This window comes from Geotrypetes seraphini, chromosome 13, assembly GCF_902459505.1.
Source record: "Geotrypetes seraphini chromosome 13, aGeoSer1.1, whole genome shotgun sequence".
In the NCBI taxonomy this organism is placed as follows: domain Eukaryota; kingdom Metazoa; phylum Chordata; class Amphibia; order Gymnophiona; family Dermophiidae; genus Geotrypetes; species Geotrypetes seraphini.
The window spans coordinates 14,054,442-14,069,429 of NC_047096.1; the positions used below are offsets into that span (position 1 = coordinate 14,054,442).

At 40.8% G+C, this 14,988-nt stretch overlaps 1 protein-coding gene across 1 annotated transcript in view; it reads right to left on the reverse strand.

Moving 5' to 3' along the window:
- Positions 1 to 14,988, reverse strand: part of ANKS1A (ankyrin repeat and sterile alpha motif domain containing 1A) — a 198,023-nt gene that overhangs the window by 125,656 nt on the left and 57,379 nt on the right. The window contains 3 exon segments of the mRNA XM_033917877.1: positions 1,203 to 1,304; positions 1,559 to 1,634; positions 3,168 to 3,464. Coding sequence (XP_033773768.1) covers positions 1,203 to 1,304; positions 1,559 to 1,634; positions 3,168 to 3,464 — 475 coding nt within the window.

Below are 14,988 nucleotides of genomic sequence, written 5' to 3' on the forward strand. Positions count from 1 at the left end.
AAACACAACTGGTACAATGTGCTATCCACAGCAGTCTGTTAGCAACATGCTTGTTAGTGGCAACCCACCCTAAAAAGGATTGTCTCACAACTCCAATAACCCTCGCTACACATCTGTATTTATAGATAGATCACAGTTGGCTACCAGGTCTTTGAAGAGTCTCATCTGATTTCCTGTATATGGAAGGAGTGTTACTTCCATAACAGACTGGGCAAATCAGGATGAGGGAAGAAAAGCTGAGTAATAAACAGTCAGGTGAATATTCAAGCAAATTAACCAGCCAAAAACCATTCTTGGCTGGTTAAAACTTCTGGTCTGGGCTAACTGCTAATTTTCAGTGGCACTTAACCAGTTACCCCCTCTTCTACAAAGCTGCGCAGTTAACGGCCCCGAAGCCCATAGAGATTTAAAGGGCTTCGGGGCTGTTGCTGTGCGGCTTTGTAGAAGAGGGGATTAGTGGCACTGAAAATAACCAATTAATACCAATCTCAAAAAAGGCTATTTTGGGGGCATTCCAAGGACAGGGCCGGCTCTTGGCTAGTTAAATACCGATATTAGGAAGTTAACTGGCCAGGTTAACCAGAAAAATAGAACCGCATAAAAGTCAGCCCTATCTTTAAACTCATAATTAGTTAAATGCTGAATATCACAGTTAACCAATTGTGTATTAGCTGACTCTGCAAACTCAGAAATCCAATGCCATTGCCCAGACATGGACCAGAATTAAATTTCTGGGTTTAGCACAAGTGGTGGTCAGCAAAATGCTGACCGCTACTGGCTGAATATTAACCCCAGTAATTATACTTCCTCCTTTAAAAGTTTAGTGTAAGAAGGGATATTCAACATTCTTTTTTTTTAAGTCTAAACAGAATAACAGAAAGGGACTTCAAAAAGCAAAAATTATTCTCAAACTTGGTGGCCATTTAGTTGGCTGCTGAAAACTGGCAATTTTCACAGTTGCCATTAGCCAAAGGATTTCTGTCTCTTTAGTACATCTTCTAGGCACTGTGTCAGGATGTTTGTAGATGAAAAGGAAATTGGCATTAACTCCCAGAACCCAGAAAACCTCTTTCTGAGGATGTGCAAGTAGTTGAGAGAGAATCAGAATGTTCCTGTTTCCAGATAGACACTTCCCTCAACTTCACCTCTGTTATGCAGAGGAAAGAAAACTAATCTAGACTCCACTGAATTTGTGTTCTTACCCTGGATAAGAGATGCTATTTGTTGGCTTTTTTGCGAGGGCAGTTCCCTGACAATCTCCAGAGCAGTTCGGCCTCGGTTGTCCTTTATATTCACTTCAACTCCTGTTATACGGAAAGAGAAAAAGAAGTTGGAGGTGAAGAGCTTTCAGATACAAGTCCCCATTATGAAACCAAATCACCTGATAATTGAAACCTTTAGTCATTACAGGAACTGAGCTAACAAAAACTATTCCCCATGAAGAAACCCGAATGAGTCATTCAGGGGGATTACACACCTCCTGGCTTCACTATAAAAGAGTATCTGCTCCGCTCCTTTACCCCACCACCAAAATCCAGTTCTCAGGCACTTTTCTCACCTGCAGATAACAGTATCTCAACTACATCGGTCTTGCCAAATAAAGCTGCCTCATGCAAAGCACTGCCCTTTTCAGTCTGTGAAAGCAAAGACGAAAGTAAGTATATAAGTATGTTTGAGATTTCTGTAGTCATTTTTTTGATGACCTCTATATACTTATTGGCACACAAACACACATTGGTTCTTTAATATAAAGAAAAATAATTGATTAGCCATGTGATGCAATTCATTTTATAGTTTTCCATAGTGATTGTTTCATTTCATTGCTTCAAAGGCCACAGCTGCAAAGAGTCACTTTAGGAAAGAGGTATTCAGGTATATTCTAAAACTATCATCTTATGATTGCCAATTTGAAATTCCATTCTTCAGGTTTCTTGTTTATTCAAGTTTATGGCGATATTTATGGCACTTGCCTCTCCAAATATTTTACAGTAGTTGGTTGGCTTTGCCTTATAACTCTCTGGTCTCAGTAGCCCAATTGTGGTATTTGGTTTTCTTCTTACATGATGGTGGCTTTTTTTTTTTCATGTACAGTAGATGAAATGAGATGAGAAAGACACTTATCTTACTATAGTGAAATTTCCTCCTACCTGCTAATGTCCTTTTCTTGAGTCCTACTAGACCAGTCCAGACAAGTAGGTTGTGCTACTCAACTAGCAGATGGAGGCAGAGAAAACTGATTTCCAGTGACATCACTTGTATAAGGATTAGTATATCCCTGGAACTTGCCAACATACCATGCCAAAGCTGAAGTTTAACATAATAGGAGGACATTTATAACTAACCATCTGAACACCCATCCATTCAGGGACCCCGTCTCAAACTCTGCATTGGAACTATAACCATAGGATATGACAGAAAATAATTAGGAGCCTTAGTCTTCCTGGGTGGATCCAGGTCTAGTCTAGCAGGACTCAAGGAAAGGAAATCAACAGGTAGGAACTATGTATATACTACTACTTTAAAAAAAAAAACATTTCAGCTCCATTTTTCCGTACTACATCTTTCAGAGGGGTATTTCAAGCATCTACTACCCTTTCTGTGAAATATATTTCTGATGTTGCTTTTGATTCTCCCTCTCTGTAGATTCATAAATCCTCTAGATCTCCTCATTTGAAGAAGACTTGTTTGTTCAGTAATTTATTTCAATTGTTTAAAGGTCTGTTTCATATTTCCTCCTTTCCTCTTATCATTTTGTTGCTTTCCTCTACCGATTTCAGTCTTTATGTCCATGGTTGGAGGAGACAACCCAGTTGAGTGGGCAAGTCTAGCATCATGACAAGGACTTACTCTGTGTTCTCTTACACAAAAAGGAACATTTTACTGTGAAACATTTCCATAAGAGCCACTGAAAGTGTACTGTGTAGCACTCACTAAGTAATACATAGCATTTGTACAAGCATTAAATTCTGCTGCATCTTACGTGCTCAACTCCCTTTGGTTAAAACAAATTCTAAAAGCAGTAGCTGTAACCTACTAATCAAACTAGGATTAATGGTGCCTTCCCCTCCACTGTTTCTTGCAGTGTGGTATTGAGTTATATATCTCCTGTGCACAGATGGGAAACAAACATGTTATTCAAAACATATTATTCTAGACCCCTTTACTACCTGGTAGTTTATGTCCATCCCTGCATCCAGCAAAACACGAACCACAGCCTTGTGACCATTGCGTGCTGCCAAGTGTAGAGGGGTGTGTTTCTTAGTGTTGCAACTCAATAGGTTTGGGTGAGCATTGAGCAACATCTTCACCACCTCCAGCCTCCCATAAAGTGCAGCCAGGTCCAGCGGAGTCTCAAATTTGTTATTTCTCATGGTGGGATCAGTCAACTCCTCCAGCAAAGCTTTCACCACATCAGTATGGCCGTACTGGGCTGCACAGTGTAATGCTGTCTCATTGTCATTGTTCTAGAGTGAAAAAACATCAAAACATTCTTCATACAAGAAAAGATTTTAAAACCAAATGTTTTCTGTTGACCCCCAAATGAATGCTCAAAACCTCTTCGTTAAGCACTAGTAACTACATCGTAGGCATTGATCTCCGACAACCCAAATGAAGTCAGATGTTTAAATCTCTCGTCAGTAAACTACATAACAAAAAGATTCCTTGTTCCAAAGCTATACACTGCACAGACTCCTACCTAATCTCTTTCACGACCTCTTAAGACTGAAAAATTGAGTTACCTTGCTGGTAGTGCTTAGCAAAAGTTCTGCTCAATTTGTATTTTGAGGGGTTTCAGATACTACTGAGAGAGACACTTATGAGAAGGTAGAAAGGTGTACAGGGTCAATACTAGAATATTTATAGCACAGAGGCATCAATGTGACTAAATGCTGCAATGTTTTTACATTTATATGATCACAGAATGTCCCTGATCCCAGACAACCCCTATAAATCATCAGCTACTGTCAACATTCAGCTTCCATGGACAGTCTCCTTCAGATGAACAACCTTTGCAAACAAACTATTCTGACGTCCAACTATTAGAACATGCAATCAACCGTTAATACAGGCAAGATAATAATAGAAAGAAATTCAAGTAATGTGTATAAATTTAAATGATGTAATATTGTGCACTTGTTATAAGATGAAAAATGAATAAAGACTTTGAAAAAAAAAAAAAAAAAAATACAGGCAAGGTATTCATACTTCCCAAAATACTTCCTCCAAAACCAGGCAGACATTAACATTTCAATGAAGCAGATATACCAAACTTGTTATCCCTTCCCTTTCATCACGCAAAACATTTAGAAACAACTTTATGACTATTTAGTGTGTACAACCCATAATATAATCCATATATAATTTAGTCTGCTCATTTATCTGTCAGTTAGGTAATGCTCACAAGGATCACCATTACTCTTTGAATCAACTTTCCATCTTCCTTTCCATTTGTCAAGCGAGTCTTGACTGTCACTCAGGGGCCCTTAGGCATGTGTACATAGTACTGTCTCATACACGTGCATATAACAACACATCGAAAGCAGATAAAGGTCAAATGGCCCATCCAGCCTGCCCATCTGCAGTATCCACCATTTCCTCCTCTCACTAAGAAATCCTACATGCTTTCTTAAATTCAGATAGTCTTTGTCTCCACCACCTCAACCAAGAGACCCATCTACCACCCTTTCTGTAAAAAAAAAAAAAAAAAGATTACTCTTGAGCCTATCATCTCTTAACTTCATTCTATGCCCTCTTATTCCAGAATTTTCATTCATTTGAAAATGACTCACCTTCTGCACATTAATGCTATGGAGATATTTGTGTCCCAGTCTAAGCAAAGGTAACAAGTCTTAGTGCATGCTTACTTGAGAAATGAGCCAATGTCAGTTGGATTCTATTTATAATTAAAAATTGTTTTAGCCTATCAGATACAATCATCTGTTTATTTTGGCTCATTTGCTTAATAACTCCAATAATTTTGTCATAATATGGCTTGTGAAAAGGTACCAAGTCTTAGTTTCTTCACGAAGTCTCATATAGCAAGTTACGAACTATTTCTCTTTATTTAGCTTGCCGTTCGATGTTTTCTAGTGTATCACTAAATTAATTACTCATTCTCAGGTACATTTTGCAATTTACTTCATAATTAAAAAATAAATTCTGTTAGTCTTGATAAACAGAAGTTCCAGATTTTCAGGCTAAATTCTGAAACTGGCATATTCATTAAAAAGAGAACATGGACTTACCCTGGTAAGCTCTTTTCCAGTAGATAGGTGAGACATTCTAGACAGATGGTTATTTCCCCATAGCCGTGTGCTGCTGCAGAAGGAATCCACTCCGGACTTTTCACTCTACTGTACTTCATTGGGTTCTCTAGCTCTACCTAGTTAGTACCCAAGCATCGAGCTACCCAATACATGTGAAACAGAGGCACCTGTAACAACATGCATAAACCAACGGTTCTGCTCAAGAATTAACTCAACAGTAATGTTAACCACCAACATAGGCTGCAAAAGAGCTCAGAAACTGCTACCATATAAACTGAAAAACATATAAACAAAGTTTTCCCAGGCCCCAAGGGTCAATGGGCATTCAAGAATCAGCTTGGAGAAGCATAAACAGACAAACAATAGAAGGCGCAGTAAGGACTGGGTGGGAGTCTAGAATGTCTCACCTATCTACTGAAAAAGAGCTTAACAGGTTAAGTACATAATCTCTTTTTCCAGTGCAATAGGTGAGACATTCTAGAACAGGGGTCTCAAAGTCCCTCCTTGAGGGCCACAATCCAGTTGGGTTTTCAGGATTTCCCCAATGAATATGCATGAGATCTATATACATGCACTGCTTTCAATGCATATTCATTGGGAAAATCCTGAAAACCCGACTGAATTGCGGCCCTCAAGGAGGGACTTTGAGATCCCTGTTCTAGACAGATGGGATGTACAAAAGCAGTCTCCAAAAAGCTAGGGTGGGCTTGCTGCGCCAACCCTGAAGACCAAAAACCCAAAGGCAGAGTCCTGATTTGCCGCCACATCCACTTCTGTAAAACTTGGCAAACGTGAAAAAAAAAGAGCACGCTGCCGCCCTGCAAATCTCCTCCAGAGAGACAGCTCTCTACAGATCCATCTGGAAATCGTGGCCTTGAAAGCGGGAGCATCCTGCTTAATTGAATGAGTCCACCCCTATATCTCCTTTGATTCTGACTGGGCAGCAGTGAAACACAGGATTCAATGATGAATATATATTATAATTCAATAATGAAATATATAATGAAATATGTGAAAGTGGGGAGGGCCCTCAGTTTTCAGAACTCATAACTGAACAGGAGCAAGCCCCTTACAGAAGAGTAACTGAATGAGTCAGCACAAACAAATGGTTAGAGAGACTAAACTCTTTAATAACCTCCAGATAACACAGAAGAACTCTGTACACTTCTGCAGTCGACCATGCATCCTGGAACCAGTAGGCTGAAAGGCAGTTCCAAGTTTATTTAAAATTTCTTATACTGTTTAATCAAATTTCTAAGTGGTGTACAATTAAAATAAAAGTAAATACAACATACAGCAGTTATTAATAGGGATTAAAACATGATCTGACATATAAGAGGGAAGAAATTGGTACTAAAAGGAATTACACCACGGACAAACTAAAATACAGGAGGAAAAAAAAGGTAAGAACTACAATTTTCAAAAGAAAAGAGAACGAGTAGGGAAAAAATAATAGGAGGGGCAGCCAAACAAACTTCTTGATTAACATAGAAATCCGAAACCACCTTTGGCAGGAAGCATCCGAAGAGAAACCCCAGCCTCCAAAATCCAGAGCTGAAGTAATGGCAACCAGAAAAACAGACTTGAGCATCAAGACCAAGAAGAGGGAAGCATCTCGAAGGGCTCAAAAGGAGCCTTGGTAAGGCACCAGGTTAAGGTCCCAGGAAGGGAAAAGTAGTTTAACCGGAAATATCAGGATGAGACGCCAATGAGGATCAATGCTCCTGGGATATAGAGCAAGAGAGTCCGGCCACCTGGACCTGAAGAGAAGCCACAGTGAGGCCATTATCCAAACCAGCCTGAAGAAAGGCGAGAATCAGCAAGATTGGAGCTGAATAAGGGTCCACCTAGTCCTGGGCGCACCAACGTTGGAAGGCCTTCCACACCTTAGCATAAGCCCAAAATCATAGATGACTTCTTAGACTTTAGAAGAGTATCAACAACCATAGCAGAATATCCTTTCTGCTCTAAGGCTGCGTGCTCAAGAGCCATGCCGTAAAAACAAAGTGACCTAGATCCTCCAAGGACACTGGACTCAGCGGGAGGAAGTTTGGATAGGCGCTAAGCTGAAGGCCGCAACTCCTGCGCAGACATATCAGATCTGTGGACCAATCTAGAGCCACCAGAATAATGAGGCCCGGATGGACCGTGATTCATCGAATGACCCGGCCAAATATTGGCCAAGGAGGAAAGACATAAAGGAGAATCACCTAAGGCCATGGCTAAACCAGAGTGTCAAGACCTTCACTTCCAGGCTTGAATCTTTGACTAAAGAAGCAATCCACTTTCTTATTTCTTGCCATGGCCATGAGGTCGAAGCAGGCCCGACCCCAGCGCCGCACTATTGCTCCGAGTGCTGCTGTGGACAGGGCCCACTCGCACAGAAACAGAATCTATCTGCTTGAACATCATCTCCCTCCCTCCATATGCACTGCCATCAGCGCTAGGAGGTAACGTTCCACCTAAAGAAATAGGCAGACAGCCTTCCAGAGTTCTTGGTCCTTCCCTGGCGACTGACGGAAAGCCAGTTGTTCTTCTCTAGGAGGGAATACAAAGTTCCTAGGGAGAGCATGCAGAATTTCTCCTTCACTAAGTATTTGTTGAGAGCAGAGGTCGAGAATTGGTTGCAGACCTCCCGTCTTCTTCAGTATGAGGAAGTACTTGGAATAGAACCCCTGGCCCATCTGCTGAGAAGGTACTGGTTCGATGGTACCGAGCTGCAGAAGGGCTGAAAGTTCCTGAAGAAGGAGAGAAGTTTGCTTGGTGGTGAAGAGAGTAGTGGGTGAAATGACCTCCAATAGTGTGGGGTGGATCTTGAGAAGGTAGAACAGTGGCCAGGTTCTCTAGAAGCGCATCAAAAAGTCTAAAGTTGACTTCTGCTGTTTTGCGCTGTCCTAACTTTATTTATTTGGTTTTATATCCGTCCTCCCCAAAGAGCTCAGAAAGGGTTACAGATTACATTCAAAGTGTTACAATAAATATTTAGATGAGGTTACTTTCTGAAGACTGCAAGAGGTTACGACAAAACTAATTTATGAAATTACAAGATTGGATAAAGAAATTCTCTAAACATTGCATAGTTTTAGAGGACTTCTAGATAGGGTCACTTTAGAATCAATTGAGCGGTACAGGTAAGACGTATAATAAAGGGATATATGATATAGTCTGACCACATAAATTCTACAAATAATTATAGAGGCTAACATAGGTGAGGCATATGATTTGGTCACCTTGTTGTCCAATGCATGGGTATAGTTTATACACAAAAAACAGCATCTTCGAGTGTCTAATCTTTAGCTGCAGTCCAAGGAGAGTGCTGCTGAGGCAATACAAAAAGATAGGGTAGGGAACTCCTGTCCTCGAGAGCCGTATTCCAGTCGGGTTTTCAGGATTTCCCCAATGAATATGCATTGAAAGCAGTGCATGCAAATAGATCTCATGCATATTCATTGGGGAAATCCTGAAAACGCGACTAGAATACGGCTCTCGAGGATCGGAGTTCCCTACCCCTGGGGTAGGGGGTAGTTTAAGGTTGAAGGAATGGCTAGGCAAAGAGGTAGGTTTTTGTAGCTTTTCTGAAGTTTAGGAGTCCTTTAAGGGATCTCATGTGCGAAGGTAGGCTATTCCATAGGTTTGGTAGAAAATGGGAGTAAGATCATTTCTGGGCCATTTGGACCTGGATAGCGTGCCGGGGTGAGGGGGGATGGGGGGGGCATATGTAGTTTTATGAGGATAGTTATCCAGTTAGTGAACTGAATATTGCCACTAACTGCTTAAGTTGCCATTCTTCCCATGCTGCACACCCACAGCTCACCCCCTAACCTAGCTGGTTAGGGAGATGGTTGGTTAGTGGGGGATATTCAGAGGCAATAACTAGTTAAGTGCCACTGAATATCACTGATTACATAAGCATTTAAATTGGGGCCTCTCCTGGCCATTTAAATTATTTTGAATATCTACCCCCTAGTTACATTTTTTTGCATTGAGGGTGTTTATTGATTAAATCTAAAATCAAAAGCTCCAATTATAATTACCCATGTATCATAGTTTGCCTCTACCATAAAACATAAATTACATAGAATGGCTTTATTTAAAGAAGTAAATTGACTGTCGCTGTGAAATTTACTGATGCACAAAACTAGAGGTGAATCCCTTACACAACACAAAAAGCGCCATCGTAAAGACAGAAAACAAAGGGGCCCTTTTACTAAGCTGTGTTACATGATAACATGTGCCTAACCCAGAAAAATGGCCTAACCTGTGACAAGCTAAAAGCGTTCTGTGTTAATTTGACCATCTGCACGTGCTAATCACTCAGTAATTATCATCTTTGGTCTGTATCTAGCTTTGGTTGTTCTTGTACTGAACTGATGCACTGCCAACCCACTATACCAAACTGCATCCATGATACTGTGAATATTGTGAAAAGTTCCAACACAGTAATGTCCTAGGAACTCTGCAGAGCATTCTTTTCATTGAGTATCACAAAACTCTCAGGCCTGGATTCTCTAAATCAGTGTTTTTCAACCTTTTTACACCTATGGACCGGCAGAAATAAAATAATTATTCTGTGGACCGGCATCGGTCCGTGGACTGGCGGTTGAAGAACACTGGGCTAAGTCGTGGGCCAGACCATGCCCATCTCTACCCAATCTCCACCCCAGACCCCGCCTCCATAATAGTACTAATTGAACCTTGCACGTCCCGTTCCTCATCTGGAAGCTTTCCCTCTGACGTTGTGATGGTTCAGGCGCAAGATGCTCGTAGGAGCCACTGCCCGTGGCTTTGTGCACTGAATCAGTTAGGAAGAAGGAGCTGGCTCGAAGATAACGCCGCATCGATCGCACCGTGGACCGGCGGTTGAAGAACACTGTTTTGGGCCTGATGCACGTGCTAGCCCTGTGGACCGGCAGGAAATTTCTGTGGACCGGCATTGGTCCTTGGACCGGTGGTTGAAGAACACTGCTCTACAGACCCACCCAAAGGTATAAATTATCCTTCCCCTCTCTACACGGTATTCGCTATGCAGGCAAACTGGGAAAATCCCTTCTCTTCAGAATCACAGGTCTTTGGAAAGACCTTACTACCCCGCTGCGGAACCTGGGCTCCCTCCAATTATTCCGCAAGCAACTGAAAACCTGGCTTTTCACTAAAATGTAATTCTATCCCCCCTTACTCTTCTCTTCTATATATAAGTTCGGTTCATAGACAAGTCGGCGAAAGACAAAGGCGCGCGCCGAAGAAAATTAGTTTTTAGGGGCTCCGACGGGGGGTTTTGTTGGGGAACCCCCCCAGTTTACTGAATAGAGATCGCGCCGGCGTTGTGGGGGGTTGTAACCCTCCACATTTTACTGTAAACTTAACTTTTTCCCTAAAAACAGGGAAAAAGTTAAGTTTTCAGTAAAATGTGGGGGGTTAGAACCCCCCACAACGCGGCACGATCTCTATTAAGTGAAGTGGGGGGGTTCCCCCCCATGCCCCCCCCGTCGGAGCCGTAAAAAGAGTAATTTTCTGCGGTGCGCACCTCCGCGCTGCGCTCAATTGTCTGCGCGCGTCTTTGTCCCGGTGCGCTTTTGACCTGACACCATAAGTTCATGTAAACCTTTTATTTTCCTTCTCTTCCTATATTTTAAGTTCTTGTAAACTGTGCCGAGCTCCACAACATCTGTGGAGATGATGCGGTATATAAACTTAAGGTTTAGTTTAGTTTAGTTTAAATGACACCAGTAGGTGCCCAAGTTCAGTGAAAAACGTCTTTTAAATTATGTTTTTCACTGATTTTCAAGGTGTCTACAAAATCAGCATCGGAATCATGCCTCTATAGGCGCTTTACAGCGCCTAACACCACTGAAAGTGTGGCCAACGCCAGAAGTGGCATTAGGTGCTGTAAAGCAGTGTTCTTCAACCACCGGTCCATGGACCAGTGCCGGTCCACAGAAATTTCCTGCCGGTCCACAGGCCCAAAACAGTGTTCTTCAACCGCCGGTCCACGGTGTGATCGATGCGGCGTTATCTTCGAGCCAGCTCCCTCTTCCTCACTGATTCAGTGCACAAAAGCCATGGGCAGTGGCTCCTACGGGCATCCTGCGTCTGAACCAGAGGGAAGGCTTTCAGATGAGGCACGGGACTTGCAAGGTGCAATTAGTACTATTATGGAGGCGGGGTCTGGGGTGGACATTGGGTAGAGATGGGCGGGGTCTGGCCCACGACTTAGCTCAGTGTTCTTCAAACGCCGGTCCACAGACCGATGCCGGTCCACAGAATAATTTTTTTATTTCTGCCGGTCCATAAGTGTAAAAAGGTTGAAAAACACTGCTGTAAAGCACCTACGGAGGCACAAGCCACATCAAAAAGTAGGCACTGGAAATGTAGGCCTGGAAAACCCTGGCCTACATTTCTGGTACCTACCTTTGCCAGAGGTGCGATTCTTTAATCAGAGCCTCAGTGCTTCTTACATAAATAAATGCTGTTACTGAAGAATAATCAGGGCACAATTTACCAGAAAGAGTGGAGCTAGGGTTAAACAATTATCCAGTCTGAAATTTAAAAAAAAAAACTAAAACCCTGATCCACTGGATTACAAATTCTCCAAACAAAAGTAGCTGTAATATAGAACATTAAAATATTTTTACTGCTGTAATTGCCCTTTGCTTATGTTCGACTTATTTTTGCTATAAATAAATAAAAGAACTTTGCACTCACTTAAATATTCGGGACACCACGTCTGACAATTTTTCAGCCAACAGAGATGACATGAACCTCTCCAAGTTGGAATCAGCAAGTAGTTTATACCTAGCCCTGATGAATATGCATGGAGCAGATTTGCATGCCTGTCACTTCCATTATATGCAAATATCTCTCATGCGTATTCATTAGGGCTAGCCTGAAAACCTGATTGGCCTGGTGATCCTCCAGGACAGGGTTGGGAACCACTGGTTTATACCAATAATTCAAGAGAAGGGGACATTTTTTTTTAAATCTGAAAGCATAGTGGGATACAATCATGCTTAAGATCTTATTAAGCTAAACTGTTCTCTTGTGTCCAGTGCCAAAAATCACGTTTCAATACTGAACTCTCTGATTTGAAATTATTTGACTGGCTTATGAACTCAAATATCTCCTCCTCATTTAATGACCCTTTTATGATGTGAAGAGCAAGCCTAGACTAAATTAATTTTGTTAATACAATAATTTTATTAGATTAAATACTAGATTCCAGAGAGAGATTACAAAATTCTCCAGTGGCGTTTGACTAGGGGGGCAGTCTAAGGCATTCATAATATATCAAAGAATCTACTGTAGTACTGTACTGAGGTTTTCCTATAAATCAATCTTATTTAATGTGTCTGATCGTTCATAAGTTTCCACACTTCATCCATTTGATTTTTCATTCTCCATGGCGACAGCTTGAGGAACTTGTCAGCTCCAGTAATAGTTCTGCTCAAAAGGCTCAGCTCATATTTGAAAGCCTATTTGGCTAATGAAGATAAAGAAGAAATAAAGGTAGAACCCAAAAGGAGTAAGCCCTTGAGAAGAATCGGATACTGAGACAAAGGCAACACCGACAACATGAAGAAGCAGAAAGGGAAAGTTGTTCCCTGGCCTGACCCACCACCACAAGCTTTGCGGGATAAATTCCAAAAACACAACCCATGACCTCCTCTCCCTTCAGCAGCTGGGGTGTAAAATAACATGTGAAAAGTGCAATGAACCCTCCTGTTGTACAAGAAGAAATGTCCATTTTTACTCATGCTTTTTAGGCTTAGAAAGCTTAAAACTTGTGAAACACAAATCATTTAGGGCTTCTTTTAGAAAGGTGCGCTAACGGTTTTAGCACGCACTAAAATGCCACGCACGCTAGCCACTTCCGCCTCCTTTTAAGCAGGCGGTAACTTTTCGGCTAGCGTGACCGACTTCTTATTCCCTATCATCCTGCTAAATCTCTTCGTTCCACATCACACAATCTTTTAATTGTACCATCTCTCAAATTGATCAACACTTTGAGATCTAATAACTTTGATCCTACTCTATGGAACTCATTGCCTCTCCATTTGCGGACGGAATCCTCTCTAAAACAATTTAAAGCAAAGCTCAAAACTTTCTTATTTGAGGATGCTTTCGGTTAAAACTGTCAAGTTTAGACAAGTTTATTAGGATTTTATATACCGCCTATCAAGGTTATCTAAGCGGTTTTACAATCAGGTACTCAAGCATTTTTCCCTATCTGTCCCGGTGGGCTCACAATCTATCTAATGTACCTGGGGCTATGGAGGACTGAGTGACTTGCCTAGGGTCACAAGGAGCAGTGCGGGGTTTGAACCCACAACCCCAGGGTGCTGAGGCTGTAGATCCAACCACTGCGCTACACACTCCTCCACTTTTCAGGACTAAACTAATTGCAGTCTCTCTCCCTACCCACTGTTTTTGGCCTTAAATGTGCTTTATTTTAAATGCTGTAGTTCTTCCTTTTTCTCTATTTGTGTGTAGTTTATCTCTTTAGTCTCAGTCTATGGTTTTGTCTTTTTTTTGGTTGTTTTTTAATGCTGTCTTGCTTTTAATGTATCAATATTAATTTGTTTTGTTATTTTTAAAGATTTCCCTCTTTTTATCATTGCTGTACACCGCCTAGAAATTTGTATAAGCGGTATAACAAACTTTTTAATAAACTTGAAACTTGAAAAACGCTAGTGCACCTTTGTAAAAGGAGACTTAAGCTTGGCAGAGTAGCTAGATTTCCTCTTTCAAACTGCAGATCGAAAGATGAGACTGTTTTACAGTAAAACCATTACTTTCTGGTTTTAAACTTTGGTAATTGCAGGATGATGCTGACCATCTCTGGTCCAAAGGTGCTCTTTTATGAATACACAAAGAAAACTAAAGTGCTGACAAGACTGCTAAAATGTGATGGTGAGCAGTGAAAGCTCTAGTAATGTGTTCCTCGGGTCTACCAACAAATTATTAGAAAATGATATTAAGATCAATCCAACCAAATCAAAGTGTAAACGTGTCTTAAAGCAAATAAATTAGAGAAAAAATAGAACTGAAAGCAAACACGTTTACTACTTTATCAGTGGTCAACATTTCCTCTAATTTTTGATGGGCTGTGTGTGCAAGATTTTGCTTTTGTGCAATTTTATAAGCTAAGCTTAAATTTACAAACTATGAGACAAGTGTCCATTGACAATTATAATGAAAATCATATCAAATTTCAAAAGTGCTACTTTCATTATCATTCTACTTTAAGTTATTTTAGCATACTGTTATTAAAATATTGATCAGAAGTCATCAAATCAATTAGATTTCAGGTTTTAATAGATAAGCATAAACAATTATATAAAAAAGAAGCTATGCCATATTGCTAACACCAAACACCACAAATAAAAATAAAAATCAAGATAAGATCAGGTAGGTGGAGCAGCTTTATCATATATTAAAATTTGCTGTAGTATTACATTTTTGTGTGCATAAGATTAAGTGGGGATGCATACACACAGCTTAGAGCAGTGGTCTCAAACATGCGGCCCGGGGGCCACATGCGGCCCACCAGGTCCTATTTTGAGGCCCTCAGTATGTTTATCATAATCACAAAAGTAAAATAAAACAGTTTCTTGATCATATGTCTCTTTAGCTATAAATTACAATATTATTATTAAGACTTAACCAAAAGGAAAGATTTATAAACTATAAAGAGTTTTACCTCAAGCAAAATTGTCATTTCTTT